This window comes from Aphanomyces astaci (genome assembly GCF_000520075.1).
Source record: "Aphanomyces astaci strain APO3 unplaced genomic scaffold supercont1.19, whole genome shotgun sequence".
Lineage (NCBI taxonomy): Eukaryota > Oomycota > Saprolegniomycetes > Saprolegniales > Verrucalvaceae > Aphanomyces > Aphanomyces astaci.
The window spans coordinates 661,397-683,489 of NW_009798282.1; the positions used below are offsets into that span (position 1 = coordinate 661,397).

The 22,093-nt window shown below is 55.7% G+C and overlaps 4 protein-coding genes across 4 annotated transcripts in view; all 4 read right to left on the reverse strand.

Annotated features, from left to right (window-relative positions):
• Positions 1-67: 67 nt before the first annotated feature.
• H257_08624 (holo-[acyl-carrier-protein] synthase) lies at positions 68-12,544 on the reverse strand. The gene has a single exon (XM_009834588.1). It carries the CDS (start codon positions 12,467-12,469, stop codon positions 389-391), a length of 12,081 nt encoding a protein of 4,026 aa, XP_009832890.1. The 5' UTR covers positions 12,470-12,544; the 3' UTR covers positions 68-388.
• Positions 12,545-13,878: 1,334 nt separating this feature from the next.
• H257_08625 (hypothetical protein) lies at positions 13,879-16,582 on the reverse strand. Its single transcript, XM_009834589.1, has one exon. The coding sequence runs from the start codon at positions 16,556-16,558 to the stop codon at positions 13,916-13,918; it is 2,643 nt and encodes an 880-aa protein (XP_009832891.1). The 5' UTR covers positions 16,559-16,582; the 3' UTR covers positions 13,879-13,915.
• An 892-nt stretch (positions 16,583-17,474) lies between these two features.
• Positions 17,475-19,229, reverse strand: H257_08626 (hypothetical protein; the record flags this gene model as incomplete). Its single annotated transcript, XM_009834590.1, has 5 exons — positions 17,475-17,662; positions 17,728-17,816; positions 17,885-18,162; positions 18,210-18,275; positions 18,906-19,229. The coding sequence occupies 5 exons, from the start codon at positions 19,227-19,229 to the stop codon at positions 17,475-17,477; spliced, it is 945 nt and encodes a 314-aa protein (XP_009832892.1).
• A 2,565-nt stretch (positions 19,230-21,794) lies between these two features.
• The window catches only part of H257_08627 (hypothetical protein), a gene marked incomplete at both ends in the record, with an annotated part of 3,870 nt that continues 3,571 nt past the window's right edge, over positions 21,795-22,093 (reverse strand). Inside the window, one exon of the mRNA XM_009834591.1 lies at positions 21,795-22,078. Coding sequence (XP_009832893.1) covers positions 21,795-22,078 — 284 coding nt within the window. The remainder of the gene's footprint in view (positions 22,079-22,093) is intronic.

The window sequence follows — 22,093 nt, forward strand, 5'->3', positions numbered from 1 at the left end:
AGGATAAATAATACTTTTATTGCTGAGAATCGTTCGTCATGATGGATGACATGAAGCAGACGCAACATGCAAACAATGATAGATTTGATTTCAAATGTGATACGATTATACTGATTCTTTACACAAGCCGGCTTCTAAACAACGAAGATGGCACTGGGGTAGTACTATTCATTTGCAAGGACCAGTCGCAAATGCATGTGTCCACCGTCAGAGTTCGTTGGCTGCCAAGGCGGCTCGACTTGTGGCAAAAATACAGGTGCAGATGATGTCGAAGGTGTTGTTGGTGGTTGTCGAGAGTTCCAGCGACCAACTGAAAGCAACCAACCAACCACACAACTCCCCCCGCTTCTGCCTATTCCCTAACAAGTGGCGCTCTTCGCACCACGTACTACAGCACCAACGCTTGGGCCACCGCGTACTCGCCAGAATGCGAGATGGACAGCTTGATGCTGGACAAGTTGGAGTTCTGGAATGCTTCCAGGGCACGACCGGTCAATGTGACAGTGGGTGCCCCAGACGTGGCTTTGCCGACTTCAATGTCGATGAGCGGGGCATCGGCGCCTTGGGTGAGGGTGGCGCCGGGATTGGCGTTGCAGATGGCCTTGATCACGGCTTCCTTGGCAGCCCATCGGCCAGCAAACGACGACGCAGCGCCGGCAGACGACTCGCAGTAGGCGATTTCCGCCGCCGTAAAGTTGCGCTGGATAAACACTTGCTTGGTGGCGTAGTCTGCAAACGTCGCGACGGGTTCGACGTCGATGCCGAGGCCTTGGCCCGACGACAGAATCAATTGGGCCCCGGATTGGGCGAGCGAACTTTCAAGCAACTTTTTGGGCAACTGGTCGACAGAAGGCGGCGTGGGGGCGGCAACGGTGACCGCGTCCGTGGCTTGCTTGGCGGCTTTGGCCGACGACACGTCGCCAAACGTCCACGTTTTTTCCTTGGCGTTGTAGCTCGCTCGGGCGAGGGGGTTCAAGTACACATTCATTTCGTTCTCGGACGTGTACGGCGCATGCTCCTTAACACGAACAAACGTGTTCTTGCCAGAGAGAACGTCTTGCATGTACTGGTGCAGTCCCCCAGCGCGCTTGCTGCGCTTGGTCACGTACTTTTCGAACTGGGTGTCGTTCAGCGCAGCCAAGAGGTAGTTGGGGTGGATCAACAACACTTCGGCCCCGGCTTGGCCGAACCCAAAACTCTTCATGATGGCCGCCTTGATGCCGTCGGTTTGGATGCTACGATTCGGGTACACGAGCATGTCAAACTTTTGGAGTTCGGGCGCCGTGTTGTCGTTGTTGGCGTTCCCTGGCACGATGCCGGATTGCATGACTTGCAGCAGTCCGTTGAACATCCACGCCGCGGCCGCGCCCTTGGGGTGCCCCGTCAGGTACTTTTGGCACACGACCATGATCGGGTTGCCCGCCGTGCGGCCCAAATGTTCGAGTTGGCGGTGGGTGATCTCGCTCTCGTTCTTGTCGTTGGCGTTGGTGCCGGTGCCGTGGAAACTGGCGACGCCAATGTCGTCAGTGGTCAAGCCCCACATGTTGAGGGCCCCACGCAACGGCGAGATGCCGGCGTTGCCCTTGAAGTACTCGTGTCCCCACGTGTATTGGGCCTGCTTGACCTTCTTTTCCGCCATCGCATGCACCATGTCGACGTCGTACAAGGTCTGGACACCCGCCGCAATGTTCTTGAGCTGGCGCGCCTTCCAAAACTCGATCGCTTCGATTTCTTCTTCGAATTGCGACCGACGGAACGCCGGGTTCAACAATGCGTTGCGCATGTTGCCAGAGCCGACGACATGTTCGCGGGCGGTGGTGGACACCCCCTTGCCAGGAGCGGGCACCGACCGGCCGTTCTTGTCCGTGGCCGTGTTGGTGATGCCCACGACACCGTAGATGGGCACTCCCATGTCCAGCGCCAACGTCGCGTCCATGAGCACTTGGATACCGGCGCCTTGCGCCTCCATGAACCCGCCACGGGTGTCCGTGCAAGGTCGGCACATTTCGCGCGGGTCGCGGCCCATGGCGGTCTCCTTCTCCGAGTCACTCGTCGCCTTCATCTGGGCAAACTCGTACGAGCCCACTTCGCAGAAATCATCGTACCCGCCCACAATCACGACACGAGCCTTGCCGCTCAAGATGGTTTCGACACCAATGTCCACAGACTCGGCGGCCGTGGCACAGGCGCCGACGGGAGTTTTGATGGGTCCGGACGAAGACAGGAGCAACATGTTGACCCAAGCTGCCATCGTGTTGATGAAGCATTCTTGCAGCGAGTCGGACGGAATGTTCTTGCCGATCGCTCGATCGTGGTAGATGCGGCGCAGCGAACGCATGCCGCCCATGCCAGACCCGGACGTGTTGCCGACTTCCGACACATGAACGTACTGGTAGAACTCGTACGGGTCGGTGATCCCAGCGCAGATGAGTGCTTCTGCCGTCGACACGAGCGTGAACAGCGTGATCGGGTCCACGGCTTCGGCAATGTCGGCAGGGATACCGTAGCGTTTGGCGTCCCATCCGGTGGGGATTTGGCCAGCCACCCACCGGTTAAAGTGGAGCGACTTGGGGATCGACAGCACCGCACCTTGTCGCAGACGCAGCATCCACGTACCGTCCAACTCGAACACGTCGCAGTTTTCTTCACCAAGTTCTTTTTGATACTCGAGGCCTTCGTCGCGACTTGCGACTTCGATTGGACGCATGTTCTTGTCCACAGCCACTTGCTGCAAAAACATCTTCTTCTTTGGGTCGTACCCGTCAAAGAGCTCGGGCTCCACCACGCGGATACCAGAGTGCTTTAGGATGTTCTCTTCGTACAGTGCCTTGATTTGGGTGTCGGCCACGGGGTCCTTGGTCTTGGCATCGACCCACCCAATGTAGTGGTCGCCAGACGACTTGGTTGGGCCGTTGTGGTATGTAATGTACCCCAACACCCACGCCAATTCGATGCACCCTTCGAGGGAGAACACGCCGAACGATTCCATCTCCCAACGGGTACGCGAGTTCCCCCACGGGCCCACTTCGCCGAACCCGACGATCACCACCGTCTTGTCCAGGTTGATCATGCCCTTGTAGTCTTTGCCGAGACGCGCCAAGTCCGACGCCGCGGGCAAGTCGGGGAATTGCGAGTAGTAGTTGTGCATGTTGGCTCGGTTCAACACGGGCTTATCGTCTTCGTCTTCGGGGGTAGTACCGACGTTGTCCTTCTTGCGGTCGTCCACGCTGGCGCGGCGAATCTTGGACTCGTCCGTGATGGCGGCGCGGATTCGGTCGGTTTGCACCTTCAAGTCGTGCAGTTGGGCCATACCGCCGCCCAAGTCGATCCATAGAGGGGCCTTGGCGGCCGCCGCCACCATGCGCGGGTGCAAGATGGACGTCAAGTTGAACGCCATTTCAATTTGACTGAACGTGCGCACGCCCAACTGTTCGATGCCGGCCGACACGATGTTGTTACCAGCCATAAGCCCCGTGCCGCGGGTCCATCCGATCACGGCGCCGCCGATGCTGATGTAGTCCTCCCAGCCTTCGGAATGCCACTTGTTTGCCAGAGCTTCGAGTCCGAGCTTAGCTTCAGCGTAGAGCCCGTCGCCCCCCATGGTCCCGTGGTTGGGGGACAGGGGCAGCATCGCCAAGCACGGACGCGTGCGGATGTTCTGCGCGCGCTTGTAGTCGATGATCTTGCCCAGGATACGGTACGTGTTGGTCAACATGATGCGGTGCGCGAGCTCCGACTTGGAGTCAATATCCGCGAGGGTGGGGCCCACGACGGAAATCGCACCGAACGGGATCACAAAGTCCAGGTCCAGCTTGAGTTGTTGGTAGATGTGCGCGACCAGCGACCCGCAGTCCTTGGCCGACGCTTGGTTGAACGGCAACAGGATCAATTTGGAGCCCCGCGACCCGTGGTTTTCGTACACGCTGCGGAAGAACTGGGTCGCCTTGGTCGAGAAGCTGCTTGTGGTGCACACGACGGTAGCGCCACCCTCGAGCAAGGCCTTGACCACTTCGCTTGCGATCGAGTCGCGGCCGCAGCCCGTCACGAGCGCATTCTTTCCCACAAATGACACACCACTCGTGGCGATTTCGTGCATGCTCAGCAAAAAGTCCTTGGTCAAGTGCTCGTCCACCACGCGGTTAGTCGGGTCGACATGATCTGCCGACCGGATGTGCACATACGGCAGCACGTGGGGCGCGCCGCCGACCTTGGCACGCTTCAACCGGCGAGTGACCGCCTTCAAGCCCCACAACTTAGAGCCGCCGACGCGGGTGCTGCGCTTGGTGACGGTGCGCTTGTGCAGCACAGGCTCGCTGCTGACGCTGTTGACGTCGCTGTCGTGGCCGTCGTCGAGCTCGGCGGTTTCGATGCCCCGAACCAGCGCCACCGACGAATGCGCACTCTTGGGCGACGCCGCCTTGTGGTCATCCGATCGGTATGCAAACCCACGGGACACTTCGTCCACGTAGTCGACGGACGTGGCACCGCGAGGAACTTCCTTGTACACGATGTTGCCGTTGGCTTCAATCGTCACTTCGGGACGGAACGGTTGGAGCAGCTGCACGTGCACCGGGTCACGGTCCATCCACTTTTCGACTTCTTCGTTGAGTAGTTGGATCGCTTGGGCGTACTCGAGGTTGCCGTTAGCTTGTTGGCGCGACAAGAAGAACTCTGTTGCAGCCAGAAGCTCCGGGGTCGCGCGGTTGCACAGGAACGGCTTGAACCAGCCTTCGGGCTCGCCCATCTTGGTCAGTTGCGACGCGTCGGCGTTGAGGAAGGCCGACATCTCGGCCAAATGCGCGTCGCGGTCAAAGCCGGCGCCGTTGCCCTTCTTGGTCGGGATCGTTTTCGCCAGCGTCTTGTAGTAAAAGTCCAGCGCATCTTGCATGACCCAGTTCCACGAACTGTCGTAGATGCGCACCTTGTTGGCGTCAAACTTGGCCTGGATGCCCTTCTCGTAGTACTCGCCATGTTCCGTGACCCACAAGTCGACTTGCGTCTCCAGCTCGCGGCGCGCCACGTCGTCGGCGTTGATCTTCTTCAACGCATCCAATGGATCCACCTTCATGAACGTTTCGTACGCCGACACTTGGTCACGAAGCATCGTGTGCAGTTCATTCTTGAGGCCATCGAGGGCCGCCGACGACAAGCCGCCGCCTCCGCCACCCACCATGGCCATGCCACCGCCTACGGCCGCGCCGGCCTTGGACGCATACGGGATAGTCACACCAGCGATAGACCCGTACTCGTCCACGACCGAGTTGATCCAGGTCTTGGCTTCGGCTTCCGTGGCAAACCGAGCTTCGGGCGCGTTCACCAACGAATGAATGAGCGCGATTTCAATGCGCTTGGGGCCCAACACTCGCTCTTGAGCCATGTACGACCGCAATTGCGACGCGGAAAACCCTCCGGGGAGCTTGGCACTGAGCATCTTGGCTACGGTCGTCGTAAAGTACTTGCCGGGCTTGGTGTAGCTGGCAAACTTGGGCGCCAAGTCGCCGAGCTTGGTTTCGGCAACTCCGTCAACCCCGCCGCCGAATTCAGCTTCGAGTTCCCCCACGACTTCGTTCTGGACAGCCGACTTGCCGGCCGCCAAGTCGTGCACGCTGACAGCGTCCGTGATGTCGGCGTACTTTTTCTTGAACTTGTGGGCCAAAAACGCCTTGAGACCGTACGCGGCAGTGATATCGGCGTCTGGTACGGGTTCCAGAGGAGCCGCCGCCGCCGCACCAAACGAGGGCATCAGCATCACCGCCGCGCCTTGAGATGGGCCGCCCTTGGAGATAGAGACACCGGCAAACTTGGCGTAGTCGGCCACAACGGTGTCCAACCAAGATTTGGCCACGCCTTCGTTGGCATGGCGGGCGGCGGGGGGGAAGAGGAGGGCGTGCATGAGCACACTCTCGACGCGGCCGGCACCGAGGCCGAATTCGGACGACAAGTAGCTCTTGACCTGGTTGATGTTGAACCCACCGGGCAATTGCTTGCGGACAAAGTCAGTTGTGAGCGTGTTAAACACTGGACCGAGGCCCTTGTACGCCTTGAACGACGAGCTCAAGACGGACAGCGGCAGTTCAGGCACGCGGTCGACTCCTCCGCCGAATTCCTTCTCCAATTCACCCACGACTTCGTTTTGGGCGGCCGATTTCCCAGCCGCCAAGCCGTGAATGGTCGCGTTGTCGTCGATTTCCGCCAATTGTTTCTTGAAACGATGCGCGAGGAACACACGCAGCACGTGGTTGGCACTGACAGGTTCGTCAGTGACCGCCGCAGCAGCAGGGGCGGCAGGGGCCGCCACCGCAACCGGAGCCGGCGCCGCCACGACCGCCACGGGAGCCGCCACCACAGGAGCAGCAGAAGCAGCATCTTCTTCAACTTGGACGTCCGCCGACAAAGCGGCTTCCGCCGAGGCGGCGGCTGCCTGAGCATGGGCAAAATCAACCGCCGACGGATGATCCGATTCGTTGTCGTAGTAGATGGTATCGCGGTCCTTGGTGATAAACAAGATGTCGCACTTGGTGCGAGGGAATCGGCCGCTTTGGAGCGTGCGGGTGGCCATGCCCGTGAGCGTGGCCGATGGTCCGATTTCGACAAACCGGCGCAGGCCGTTGTTGAAAAAGTACGCCTGGGTCTTGATCCACTGGACGGGGGACGCGAACTGGTACGCGAGCAGTTCAATCACGAGCGTCCACACGAGTTCGTCGAGGGGGGTCGAGTCCCAGTTGGCCAGGATCGGCGTCAAGCTGGGGCTGCCGGTGAGGTCGACGATTTCTTGAACGTACTCCTTGGTGCAGCTAAACGGCTTGGCGATCAAGTTGGGGATATAGTGACTTTCCAGCAACGCCTTGTTCCCAAACAGCACTTCCTTCTTGAGCATCGGGCGCATGAGCTCACGGAACGCCGGCACGCCGCTCAGCAGCTTGCGTGAATGGAACGGCACGTCGATGCCGACCAGCGGAATCGTCGACGTGCCGCGCTTGAGGCCGAACGGCTTGCCCTTGGTCACAAGCGCTTCCTTTTGTGAGCGCACGAGGACCAGCGACTCTTGGACGAGCGAGTCGAGGCCCACCGTTTGCAGCGACGCCGGCTGCTCCCGGAGCGTTGTCATGATACGAGAAAGCACTTCCAAGTTGACCAACTCGCCGGCCACGACGTACTGGCTGTCTTGGACGTTAAAGTTGACCACTTGGCACAACTGACCAGATTGTTCTTCAATCAAGTCAAGCAACTGGAACAATGTGGACTCGTCAAAGTGCTTGGACCCGACGCGCGCAGGATTGGCGGCCACCATACCATAGTCGGACATGCCGGTGGCGTCGCGCTCGACGGCATTCTGCATGACCATGCCGCGGAGGAACACAACTTCGGCGAGGTCAGGCGTAGCCAGAATCTCGGCAAACGAACTCAACGCAGCGTACTCGCCGAGCGAGTGGCCGGCAAAGTAGCAGTCGGACGGCACCACGCCCTTGGACTTGGCTTCGTTGTACAAAGCCTTCTCCATGAGCACGAGCGCAGGTTGGCTAAACTGTGTCGCAAACAAGAGACCCGTGGGGGCTGAAAACGTAAAGCTTTGGGTGGTGGGCGTGATTTCAGGGAAGAGGGGCACGGTCTTGGTGCCGTGGGGGGCGGACGCGTCCGGCTTTTGGCAGCGAAGGGCCATGTAGTGTTCACGGATGGCGATGCCGCGCTTGCCGCCAAAGTAGATGGTGAGCGAGAGGGGATTCTGGCGCACAATGTCGAGGATGGAGAACCCAAACTTGTCGAGCAAGTGGCGGTCGCCGTCGTCCCAGATCTTGCGCACGACGGGGGACGTCGCGTACAGGTCCATACCCATGCCAACTTGAGCCGATCCTTGGCCCGTGAACACGAACGCTGTCTTGGGCATCACGACCTTGGCCTTGGCGCCAAACACGCTCTCGCCGCGACTGTTGGCCACGTTCACGTTGAGCAGGATGAGGCCGTCTGCGACACCGGACTGGGTCACTTGCAGGTACAGCGACTCGCCATTGTACACCATGCCCTTGAAGTCGGCGTGGAACGATTGGAGGTGGGACACTTGGAATTGGTCGGCCATCACGTCCATCACGAGGTTGCGCACCTTCGTGGCAGTCCACATACCGTGCATGATGGGCGTGCCGTGGGGGAGGTTGGCAAACGACGCGGCGTACGCGCACCGATGGATCGGGTTCAAGTCGCGCGACGAACGGGCGTAGTCGCCGGCAAAGTCGGGGATGGTAATCGTGAGGGGGGTTTCCAGGAGGTGGCACTGGGTGGTTGCGGCGGCCGTGTCAGGGGTGGCCACGCGCTCCAAGTAGGAGGCGACGGGGTCCTTGGGCACGCCCGCCTCGGCGATCGAAACCGATCCGACCAACTGGTCCAGGTTGGCACCGCCGTAGACCGATCCTTGGACGTCGAACGTGCTCAAGGTGGAAAACCCATCGGCAAACGCTACCGACGTTTTGAGGACAAATTTGTACGTGGCCCCCGCGGGCAGCAGCGCGCCAGACGTCGACTTGAACCAGGACTTGTCGGCCAAGATGGTCACGGCGGCCTTGTCGGCCAAGTGCACGACATGGGTCGACTCGGTCTTTTCAAACGTGTGGTGGTGGTCGGTGAAGGCGCCGCGGATCAAAAACTCACTTTGCACACGCACAACGTCGACGCCATTCTTGGCGACTACGATCACGCCTTGCACCAACTTGCCCGACGCGTTGTTGCGCATGGCCGTGACAAACCCCGTGGACACGACCGAGTCGCCGGCCGCGAACGATCCGTCGTCGGTTGAGCTGAGCAGCGTGTACGAGTGGCTCAAGTGCACCAACCGGAGCAAATCGCCCGAGATTTCCTTGGAAAACACGGGGGCAATCAGCGGCTTCCACCCCGCGACCGTGCTAAAGTCCACGGGCGCCGTGATGCGGTCGGCCGAGAGGCCCAGCGACTGGTTGTACTCGGCAATGTCGTCGGCCGTCACGACAAACGAAGCCGTGTGGGTGGCGTGCACGCTGCTTTCCAGCGCGGGTTGCGATGCCGCAACTGATGTGGCCAGCCAGTGCTGGGCGTAAAACAGCTTGACGTTTTGCTCCGACTCGGACTCGTTCAAGTGGATCGGCGACCACGACAACGCTGGCTTGTACTGGAACACCCGGTTCAAGGACACGACGTCGGACGTCCATTCGCGGGTGGCCGGGCGCACAATGTTGAGGCGGAGGGTGATCACGTCGACGGAAGACTTGGTGATCTCGACCACGGGGGCCGTACGCACGACTGCAATGTCATGCACTCGCAGCGCAACGGGGGACGTGCCGTTGAATTCGATTTCGACTGTTTGGCCGACGCGGGCAGACACGACTTGGGGCGTCGAGTTGGCGACCCATTGGCGGCCAGACACGTAGTGGTCGACTGTGAGCAGGTCGTGGAGCCAGTTGCGGGGTGTGATGACCGACGCCAGTTCAGCCAACCATTCTTCGGTGGTGGTGGCGGTGGTGATGGACTTGGAGAGGACGAACGCGCCGTTGTCGTCGCCGGATCGAGTCCAGCCAGCAGCCGCGACGGCAGCCGAGAGTACCTCGGGCGAATGTTGACGGAACGCCTTGGCGACCAATGTGTCGACCACGCCTTGGCTGATGCCGTGGAGGATGTCCCCCACCGGCTCGTCCTTGGTCTTGATGTGGTACACGGCCAACGGTCCTTGCAAGATCATCACACGACCTGCATCTTGGTCGGGCACGGCTTCCAAATCTTCCGAGTACCAAAGCGAGTCCTTCTTGAACCACGTGATGAGCTCCTTGTCCACAATCGGGATAAAGTTGACGGGTTTGCCGCCAAACTTGCACGAGTGGTAGAAAAAGTCGACGTCGTCCACACTCAGCAAGGCCGACGCGATGCCGGGGTACGCCGCCGTGAACTGGCGCAAGAGCTGCCACGGGTCCGACGTTTTGAGCTGGCTAGCCTTTTGCACAACCAACTTTGACGTTGTGGTAGCTTTGGTCAGGAACCGCTGCTCCGTGCGCTGGAAGAACGCAAACACGCGGCTCATAAACGTCACGTCGATCCATCGCTTGCTGCTGGCCACGTACATGAGCGACACCAACCGGGAAAGGACGTCCAAGTACGTCATTTGCTCGACGTCGACCACGTCACCACGCACGGTGCGGCCAAAGTAGGGTTTTTGGAAGTCCGCGTTGACGCGGGCGATGATAGCGTCCTTGTCGGCGAGAATCGCAGCTTCCTGGTCTTTCATTGGCAACGCAAAATACTTGCGGTCAAAGTCTCGCCAGCACAACGCGCCGCGGTTTTCAATCTTGTGGATCGCTTCGCCCAGCTCAGACTTGAGGGTGATTACACCGCCAGCAGACGACTCGTAGCTCGACTCCCACGTCGACTCGTCGGGGATGCCGGGGGTGGCCACCAAGAGCGACTTGACCGCGTCGGCGGTCGCCGCTTCCTTGGCCACCATCACACGAGACGCCACAAGGATGCCGTCCACAGGCATCTTGGCCTCGCCAAACGCCAAACTCCATTCCCCAGTGATGTACGGGTACGACTGTTCCGCCGACCCGAAGCCGGACCCGACGATCAAGATCACGTTGGGGGTGCGGCGGACGGCCGCGTACGTGGCTAGGAGCGGCGTGTGAAAGTCTTCGCTGCTGTGGTGACCCCCGGCGCGACCCCCAGTCCATTGGATGACCACGGTGGCCGCGGGGTGCTTGTTGGCAATATTGAGTACATCGTGGATCGAGCTGATGGAGCTCGGCTTGAAGCTCACGACGTTGATGTTGACCGAGAGCAGTTCCGTGAGTACTTGGTCGGCTTTTTCAGGCGTCGGGATGCCCGCAGCGACGGTCACCCCTTCGATGGGGATGCCATCTTGACGCATCTTTTTGATCATGGGGAACTGGAACGCCCATTGTTTCGAGTTCAAGTACAACAAGTTGAGGAAGATCCCATTGCCGGGCGACAAGCGGCTAAGCAGATCGGCTACCTTCGACTCAAAAATGGACGGCCGGGGGAGTCCGCCGCACGCCAGTTCGCCAATGTACCCACTTTCGGTGATGGCGGCAACCAGCGGCACGCCATAGTAGCTGGTCGTGGGGGTCATACCACCCACCCACACTGGTTGGCGGCCAAAGCGAGCCGTGTACTTGTTGTGGAGCACGGTGGTGCCGTCCACTGCCTTGGTCAACGTAGGGCCGTACAGTGCTTCCCACGACTGCTTCACAAAGTTGGCAGGTGTCGACAGAATGTAGTCCAAACCTGGCAACGTAGCCGACGCCTTGTGCAACGGCGTAGGGACGACGGTGGTGATCCCGTATCCTTCGACTTGCTTGAGGGTGAGCGTAGCCGCGCCTCGTCCAGGGCCGAAGTCCAACACGTGCGTGACACCGCTGACGGTTTGGGTGAGCGCGGCACTCGTGACGGGCCAGTTCACAATGTCGGTCAGTTGCATCTTCACTACATCCGGAAGCACGTCTTTGGCGCCATACGTTTGAAGGTTCACCGCGTGTTCGTTGGTTCCTACGACTGCAAACTGCAACGACTGGCCAGGAATCGTCAGTCCTAACCGCGCCAAGTCGGCTTCGATCAACGACTGCGCTGGCGCGAGGTTCGTGTTGTGGAAGGCCACGGATACAGCAAGGGGGATAAACGAAATGAGCGGCTTTCGCTGGGAAAATGGAATGCGGCCCTGGGACTCGTCGGGCTTGGCGCTGATTTTTTCGAGGGTCGTCTTGAGCAACACGAGCACGTCCGGGAGTCCGGTCACGACGATCGCGGCGGTGTCGTTGAAGAGGGACAGCTGAAGGGCCCGCGCATCTTTGAGCTTCAACTTGGCATTCACTCCATCCACGGCCTTGCGCAAACCAGCTTCCGGCAACCCGCGCACAAGGAGCATTGGGGAGACATCGCCCGAGTTCGAGATGGCGCCAAACGTGGCCTGGGCACGCACACCGTGAAGAAACATGTACCGGACGAACTGGATGCCGAGAACGCGAAGTTCGTCGGTGGTCTTTGCGGCAGCGAGCAGCACCGCCGCGACCACACCCTGGCTGTGGCCAGATCCGGCGCGGAGTTTTGGAACGAACGCTTCGTGGGTCAAGTGCGCGGCTTCAAGGAACGCAAGGTAGTTTGCAAATTGCGTCAAGAAAATCAGCGGGTAGCTCAACGTCGCGGAGGCCAATGCGTCCTTGGACGGCAGAGAGGACGCGTCCTGGGTCCACAAGAACGGGTGAATGGTCACATTTGGGAACGCTTTGGCTTCTTCGACGAGTGCAGATTGAGCGGCTTCGACGAACGTGCGGACAGTAGTGAACTTTTCAACGAGAGTGGTCAATTCTGCGATGTATTCGTTCGCTTGGCCGCCAAAGGTGACGGCGAAACCAGTGGCGACGTCCGTGACGATGGCGGGCGCCGACACAACGGCGGCAGAAGCTGGCACGTCGAGGATGGGAGTTAATGGAACTGTGTCAGACATGATGCTGGAAGGGTGGGGAGGATGGATGTATCGAGCGGGATGCACCGTGGTCAGGGGTGGTCTGCTCGCAACAAGTCCAATTGGAAAATGACCGGCTCGTGAGTCGAACGTTATTGGCAAAGGACGATTCCACGGAGAAACCTGTGGCAATTGATTTCATGGAAAAGCACTGCATGATCGAATTCCAGAATGAATGGGATATAAGAGGTTTATTTTCCACACTTTGGGTCCTCCAGCCTAGATTCCCCATGTACTTTTGAGAAGTATAATTGCTCGCAGGTTATTTCGCGCGCGAAGTGACTTGATTACCCGATGCGGTGGAGGGGTAGGTTGTTTAACCATACATCTCATGGTCATCGGACGGCCCCGATGACTTCAAAAGTGGGGAACCAATGGAAACGGTGCATCCCTTCCCAGCCAATCCAATGCCTTCGTCACAAGCACGGAAGGGTATGATTGGGTGGCATTTCGGCAAGAGACACGGTCAAGATTGCGGAGCAAAGTCGCGCCACGTGGTGTTTCGTGATCCAACTGCGGCTTATACCTCGGGTAGGCCCAGTGTCTTACATATAGCAAATACATTATAGAATCGATCACAATCCTGCCAATACAAAAATCAACTCTAGTGGTCACTGCTTCAACCGACACATCCGAGGGTGAGTTTAAGTGTGCATGCTTTGAGCTAGCGTGTACGAGGCAAACCCAGATCGTATACACCGATACCACCCCCATCGTATTCAGTACAACCGCTTAAAGGTACTAAAGTTGAACTGGGGATACGCCATCACGCCTTTGGCGATTGTTACGGGCTGTCCACGTCGGTCGTGATGGAGCTTATATGGTTCACGTATCGTGGTGAAGCAATGTCACCTCTCCTTACCAAAACCCGTTTCCTTCAAATATTAGAATTGATTGGCTGGAAATCAAATCTCCAGCATCAAGTGTGGGATAATGTCGATTGTTTTAAACACCTCGTGCACATTGGAAATACCTGTGTTTGGTTATACCGATAAAAAACATTGGTGCCCGACCAGACGCAATCTGTTTAAAACATCTGTGCCCCTTCATTGATTGCGGTGGGTACTCGCAGTAACCAATGTATACCTCATCCAACCAAAAGATCTACTATTACATGTCTTACTGTTAATTCCATGAAAGACATCGCCATAGCATTCGAGAGATACGGTACACCTTCATTCAGGCTCGGAACTATCAGGTACCGATACAGTAGCCAACCGCAGCAACACGTCCCAAGCTTCCCTGTCCATTCATTTCCCCCCTATCCCCACAAACGCCACAATGGCGATACAGCGATTACCATATAGTGACCAAATAAAACGTGTGTAATTGTTGTATCCCATTGAGAATAAAATACCTTACGTACTACGAGCTGGTCGACAAGACATACATACACACAGACAAATAATAGTAGATTAAATAGGATTGTTAGGCAGTTGCGCTTGACAGAGTCGAGGGTTGGTGATGGTCCAGTGAGGATGGTGAGGATATGGTCCAGTGCGACGGCACGCGGCGTGGAGATGTGTCTCGGAAGTGGACGGAGAACCCGTTGGGGTGGTCGACGAGGTCCTGTACCTTGGCAACCGTATCGCAGGAAAGCAGCCCCATGATTTTGCGAAGGATGTGGTCACCAAAGTCGGGCTTAAACCACTGACATGCCACCGGCAGTGTCACATTTCGGCCTGTTACTTGAACATGCTGGCCTAGGAATTGCCTCACGACTTCGCTCAGTTGGTAGTGGACGCTGTCGACCGTGTACGCCACCAAGCACTTGGTCGTGCGGTGCACATGCAGGGCACAACTTAGTCGGAAGTCGCGCGTCGGGAGGGCCAACACAGCATATGACGACGGGTACGCCGCCGCATCGGGCACAAAGTCCAAGTACGGCACGTCCTTGAGCGCAGGTGCCGCCGCTCTCATGAGGACGTGTTCGATTTCGGCGAGGGATAGCTTGATCTGGTTCGAATTCCCCACTTCGTACGCGCATTGGTGCATACTCGCGTTGGTGGTGCTAAAGGGCAGGACCAGTGACGTGTGCACGAGCAGTGCTTGGTACAAATTCAGCAGAAACACAAGCTTCGTGTCGGAATGACTGGTAAATGTGGCCAAGTCCACCTGTCGCAGGGCATGCACGGCGCGCTGGAAGGCCGCGCGGTGGTGTCGGGAGGTTGCGGCGACGACGGCAGCATGGAGGCACTGCGCAGAGGCCGCAACTGCATCCGTTGGCACGTCAGAACTTGGCATGGCCTCGTCCTCGTTCCTTCCACCGTCGTCTAGCGCGGCGATTTTGCGGTGGTTCAGCACGAGGAGGCCGTCAAATGTGACAATGTTGAACGGGCTCCACGTCGACAGGTTCTTGTGGTTACTTCTCGTCAAGCCAAGCAGCTTCGAGTTGCGGTCGGTAACGGCCAACAGCGCCATCTTCCACGCCATCGGGTCGGCCACATGCAAGTACAGGACCTCCGTCCACGTGTACACAGCGACAACGTGCAAATCGTGCACGAACCTCGTCACAACGTCTGTGATATCGTGCACGGACACTTTGACCGCAGGCTGGGACGCATACGTGCGATACAACAACAAGGATGCTGACGTGAGTACAAAGTACTCTTGGCGCAGGCAGATGTCGCTCACGATGCGGTACCCACTGCCTTCCATGCACACGTTCAGGTCCCACCGCCACATGTTCACACCCAGCGCTTTCGGAGGCAGGCCGTGGGGGAGTAGTAATGCAGATGGAGAGGCCGCCGGTCTCAGCGTATCTACCAGTCGATCGTAGGCGGTGGAAGCATGGGGCGTTGTCGACACGATATGCAGCAGCCGGTTGATTTCCACGAGTTGGTCGTCGATGGCGGCGTAGTGGTCGAGTCGCGCGCGCGTTAAGAGTCCCGGATGGGAGGCGAGGACGGACGCGACGGCGGCCGACGACACGTAGACGGTCTTGGGCGTGCCATCTTCTTGCAGGATACGGAAGAGGTACGAGATGGGTCGCCGCTCGGAAGTTACGTCGAATGTTTCTACCCACATCCATGCTTCGAATTCGATGGCATCGTGGCATGCCAGCTTGTCCTCGGGTATCGTCGCCGACGACATTGGACGAGGCGACGCCAACGTGGACGAAATGTCAAACGAGAAGCAATAGTGCTTGGTCACATGCGCCATCGCGTCCGTCGCAACTGGGTCGGGGACATGTTCATACACACCCAATCGCAACGACATGTCTCCCATGAGTGACGTGAGCCGGACGTTTGGCACGCCAGGCAGGTTCACGAGGCTCCACGACGCCAGATCTACATGCATAGTGTGGAATTGGAACGAGTACACCATGTCCGTGCGGAAACACTCGCTTCCGACGGGGGTGCGCTTGCGCTCTGCTCGGGCGGCAGGATCTTCGCGCCATGCGGACGTGCCGAGCTTTGGTGGGACGTCGTCCAGCGGAGTCGCGATGACCGTGTCGGCACTTTGGTACAGCGGCAGCGACAAGTGCGGCAATTCCGTCTCATCCCCAAAGGAGAAGTGCAGACTGCCGCCTAGCAGTGACTTGATGGTCGTCACGATCATGCTCACGAACGCTTTGCTCCAAAACGTTAGCGTCATCGGTCGAGGGAGTTCACCACACACGTACACCGTGCCTTCGGGCGCGCGCTTGAACGTTCCTTGCACCATGACCCACATCGTTCGTTGCTTGCCTTCGAAATGAGGATCCCAATGTGCATCTCCATCCGGCCTTCGTAGCAACACGTAGGCGAATCCAGTGAAGAGCGACGTGTCGATGGGGATGGGCAGCCTTGAATTGAAGTCGATGGTTGCTGTCGGGTTTGCCACGTCCCGAAGGGTCAATCCATGTCCGAATCCATGATCGGAATGTGCTGCAGTCGCCGATGGGTGCGACGACGACGACGCGGCGTCGGCGGCGGCGTTCTGTCGGACTTGCTTTCCACCGTCGTGGTGGCGAATGTGGTGGATCACAAACGCAGCGACAACCACAATGGACGTGATGGACGGAACCATGAGCCATAGCATCATTGTGTCCCCTAGTGACGCTACATCATGCAGATTCAGCCGCGTCATACCTCTCCGCAGCACGGATCAAATCGTGTTGTGGTTGAAGAGGTTCACACGACAGAAACAGCTTTCACAAAATGGACCAATCACAGCGCGGCAAGATGAATCCTAAATGCAGTCGTGTCTTTTTTCTCAAATCAATGGTTTCACTTGCCTTTTGTATTGAGAGTTAAAAAACAACATATGTCGGAGATTGGACAAGATCCTTGGAATTGAGGACCGTTATTACTTCTTCGAACTTCGGTTGACGGCTTACCACCAATAGAGAGTGCACTTGAGAGTGCATTTTGTAAAATGCAAGTTACATTTGAGTGTTCCAGTGAGATTCTCATGTGAGAGGACGCATATGTCCTCGTGTGTCCTTCGACGACTGCAAGTGAGTGTGATGATACTTCTCACATTTGAATCCGGATACAATTACATATATATGATGAATTGGGCCGGATAATTAGGGCTTGTGAGAGTGAAAAGGAGAGTGATCTTTCATATGTGTTCTACAGTACTTTAAAATGGTACTCAATGATACTATAGTGCATACTGTGGCGCAAGAAAAGAATCATGCACAGCAAGTCCTTTCCCCCTGACGCTTACAACTGAAGCAAATAAGTACTGAACCTAATGTTGACACTGTGCGTTCATAGGATTGTCATGATGGCGATCTACTGTACTTACTATACGTATAGTATGGGGAATCATAATTCACCATCATCTTCAGAATGTCACGAAGATATCGCAAAACACACTTCAACACATATGCACTCACAACATATTTGTATCACTGAAATCAGTATATTTGTTCGTTGTACAGCAGTCAACCCCTGCTAGCATGTCAAGTTGTCTGTCCAACACAATACACCATAACTTTTCACAAAACACAAGGAGCAGCGCTGCGTTCAATAACAGCACTGCACTTGCCATTAGCTCACTGGTCGTTATACCCACGGTGTATGCGGCTGCGAATATGCCTCTGTAGTTCTGCAGCTGGCGACACGGTGGTGCCTGGCCCCAACTCCTCGACTGCCATGCTGCTTGGCTTTTCGAATGGTAGCTGAGGCAGGCTCATGGCTGACCGTCTCAGGCCCACGTGTGCTAGTTGGCGACCGTGGGAATCTACTTGTAGATGTCCGAAGATTCCATCTCATACAGGTGGTGCCTAGTCCCAACTCCTCGACTACCGTGCCGCTTGGCCTTTCCAATGGTAGCTGACGCAAGCTCGTGGCTGACCATCTCAGGTCCACGTGTGCTACTTGTTGACCGTGGGAGTCTACTTGTAACGTTAAGATGTCCGAGGATTCAATCTCGTACTGTACTGTTGGTACTCCTCACACTTACGGATGGTGCTGCGTCATCTTGACGAATCCCTTGTCTTTGTCCCACTTGGCCCCACTCCATCGCTCTATGTCCTCGACAGTGTTGTCGGAATGGACAATCAAACTCCGAGTGTGCCCAGTGGACTTCGGTACGTGGGGCTGCTGCGTCGACTGTGAATTAGAGTTGCTCCACCAAGGGGTGGCCTTCGAGGGCGACGAGGACTCGTCTGGGAGCCGGGCCTTTGGCGGTGAGTTGCTCAAGCCCAGCCTTGGCTTTGGGTCCGCTCGCACCTGCGGTTTCTAACTCGCATTATAGCATAAACGACCATCATCACAGCAAGTCTTACTGTAATGTTTTGCTTTTCCAGCACCCATGCATTGGACATTTGGGGCTGACTGGAGCGATCCACAGTCTGCCATTCATAAACGTTGTCAAAGATATCCTGCACCAAGACTAAGAGCCTGTTCCAAGTACTTTTCAAAATGGGCATTATCCAATCAAAACGCTCCCCAACTCATTACAAAATCCATTTTTCAAAATGGGGTACATGATCCCATTTCATCCCATTTTGGGCACCTCAGCTATTTCGCCAATGACTGGCTAATAATGGATGCCCACTATCCAATAATGGATGCCCACTATCCAATCATTGATCCCAATCCCATTCCAACTTTTCAATTTGACATGATGGACTCGACCACTGCAGCGTGAGTTGCTGTCGTTGGCGCCGCCTTTTCGATCGACGAACGTAGCAACCGCGCCCCTGGCATCAACACTGTTGTCGTACCCAGTACCACGTGGCAGCAAGTCAAGACCGACGGCACATACGACGGATGGTTCACGCGCCACCTGCGCTGCACCCGCCACACCTTTCTGTGCATCGCCGACAACACTGTGTTATTGACCAATCAGCATGCATCTTAGTCTAATGATTTATGTCCAATCAATCATGGTCATAGAATGGGTAGAAAATGGGATGAAATATTTTGTCACCCCATTTTTCGTTTTTATCCAATTCTACTTGGAACAGGCTCTAACATACATTTTGGACGTCTCGCAGCGATCCGTGCTTCTCCAGCTTGCCACCTACGTAGGTCGTGGCAAGTGGAATGTCCTGAGACGATGTTGTTTTGGCCAAGGCCACCTCGTCCATTCCAGATGTCAGATCGTTCTTTCGTGCCACCTGGATGGGACGATGGGTGTTGATTGCCTTGGTCGCAAGTGATTCATTTGGTGGTGGATTCTGGCGCTTGTGCTCGCTACTGGGTCGACGGCTGCTGCTATTCTTGCTGCTGTGGAGGGAGCTGATGGTGTATGTGACGTTTGGCGATGCAGGAGTCGTCGTCGCAACACCCTTCCTCACCATGATGCAATAACCTGCTGGCTGCTGGGTACACTGGTAGGGTAACGCTTCAAATTATTGTACCGTTTCAGTTCAAAATACAGTACAGTACCGGTAGGCGTAAAGTACTCTCTGTCGCTCAACCTCTTGTACTGTTCCTTCGAATCGGATGGAGCCCCACGTCCAACGTGAAGTTCAAGGAGTTGGCTACGGAAGTACATAATTACTACGTAGTATAACGTTAAGCGACAACGTTAACAGTTCACTGTCAATCTCGTTCGACCTCTCCTCGAAATCTTGACGTTTACCGGAATGCATGGTTCCTGAATTTGATTGCGAACCACGAAGGAGACCGGAAGAATCACAATAAATGAGGATTTTTTTTATCCAATCAAAGAGCGACATATCTGACACTGTCGATCCCGTCCCAAATCGATTGTCCCTAGATATCTGTACACTATTAATAGACTTTGTGCTAAAGAAGTACTAGTAATAGCTTTGGCACTAGGTATACAGTACGTGTAGGTCGAGTACGAGTGCGCGACCACACCCACAACGCTAACGTTATCACGACTACCGCAACTCTAGACCACGAGCCGTTGGTATCGATCGTCAACCAGCGTACAAGGGAATATAAGCGTAGTAGGGAATATGAGGAAAGGTCAAAGCTTGTGGTACCCTACCTACCGGTATGGGGTTTAGAGATGGAGTCTCCGCCATAGTGTGAGCTGATTACCCTCCCCAGGGCAATATGGGAACTACGTACCTCGAAGTATTCAATTATCCGCTAATATCCGGAAGCATCCGGAAAATTCGATTTTTTTCAAAATCAATGATTGGATTAAAAGGGTGAGTCTATGGTGCACGTCACCTAGGAGTATAAACTACCAACTTTTCACAAAAAAGAAATTCTGCTATTTCGTTTTCATTTAAGGGCTCCTCTGGATGCGAATACAGACTGTAGAATTGAGAGGTCTTATCGTGCTGAAGAAATTCTACATCTCAGATTGAAATTTGGTGAAGAATTGGTCAAGAAATAGACATTTAACCAAGCGGTATTTTGTATGGGCGAATTGAATTTGACCACACGGATGCACTGAGATGCATCTTGACCTTTGTATGAGACTAGTATCCGTACATATTATCCGGAGATATACGGACCTATAACCTACTGTACCTCTAAAGCATCATAACTGGCGGCTAAAATTTGAAGCCCATACGTATCGTTTTGAACAGCGGAATCGAATACAAAGCCGCCTTGCACCAAAACTCGTCTCCTTCACAGACATGCTGTCGTCTTTGCTAATGTCGCCGAGGATGGCAACGTTCGTTATTTCCCGGTTCTAATTAATTTCACTTACAAACGCCTAGTGATTAAATTTGAGAAATCATTTGTTCAAACAAATATGGAAAGCGTATTGTGCTTTCGAGTGAAATTTCGTGTGGTGGCGTGGTTTCTCGTTGGAATTTAAATCGATTTGATTGGCTACCTCAGATGAGCTCAAAATTATTAGCCAATCAAAACCTTCTCAGTGAAATTCAACCAATCAGGATCGGTTTGGTCGGCGCGATTCGATTGCACCTCCCCAAATTTGTATCAAATCGACAATACGCAGATTGTTTTTTGAGAATCCCAAATAAAAGTACTTGCCACGCTGCAGCCAAACTGCATCCAAAAGTCATAAAGTAAAGACGGGTGGGAGCCCTAATTGCACAAAATTTCATTGGGCCAATCACATCGCTAGAAAAAATAGGTATTTTCATGCATCGCGTTTGAGCGTCAAGCAAGGACGCCATCGTTGCTTAGCTTGCCTGGCGCTCTCGCTTCGGCTCTCCATGACTACCAGGCCACCACTACGCTGGAACCTGCGTACTCGATCCACAGTAGTACGGGACGACCCGTAACCTGGCTACTGTACACTACTCGTGCTCCTACCACGACCACCACCGCCGCTCCTGCGACCATGGCATATGCACTCCAAATAACGCATCCAAATCCACGTCCACCAACCTGCCTACACAACTCCAGTGACCTAAACATCTACTCTCGTGACATAGCACGGCAACTGCTTCCCCTGCAATCTTCACACTACAGCTCTTCTGTCGAGATCAGGAGTAGACATACGGTAGCAATAATGAACCCCAGTCACTGCCTCTGGAGCCCCAGCAGTCACTACCCCGGCAAGATCACTACCGTCACTTTGACGACCAAACCCCCTGTTGCCCCAGTGACTACGATTGCTGCAAATTTGCACCACATCACTCCATTCTACATGAATTACATCATCAACCACCAAGACTAGCCATGGCACATCGACTCCGTGTTCTCCACTAAATTGACCACCAACGGCCACCAAGTCTTCACAATACGTGCCCCCCCCCAACCTCCAGTGGTGGCTACAGATTATCATTCAATTGCACGGGTTTGGTTAAGACAAATGCACACTTGACAGAAGTCATCCCGGAATTACACTGTTCTTGCAGCTGTACAATCAGCTTCATATATTGTAGTAACGTTAGGGTGCGTTGTTCAAAACGCTCCAGTAAGGATCATTTCATTTACACAGAATAGGCGACACTGTACTAGTATTAGTGCATGGGCACGGCCTTCTTGTCCGACGGGGATTCCACGCCTTCGTAGTTTTCGATCGACTTGTCCTCCATGTAGATCTTGACAGCGATGTAGGCACAAGTGATCCCGACGGTGGCCAGCACCCAATTGACCACGACGGTGGCAATGGGGGAGATGGGAATACCCCCCAGGCGCCACGACACGGCAGCCATGCCCGACTGCACGCACTTGTAGTAGCCAGCATACCGGCCCAGCGTGCCCAAGTCGTCCGAGAACTGGCCCATGAGCCAGTACGCCCACACTTGCAGAATTGAGT

What these genes read in the sequence shown, in the direction of transcription:
- H257_08624 (XM_009834588.1), bottom strand. Translation starts at nt 12,469, where the DNA reads ATGTCTGACACAGTTCCATTAACTCCCATCCTCGACGTGCCAGCTTCT.
- H257_08625 (XM_009834589.1), bottom strand. Translation starts at nt 16,558, where the DNA reads ATGACGCGGCTGAATCTGCATGATGTAGCGTCACTAGGGGACACAATG.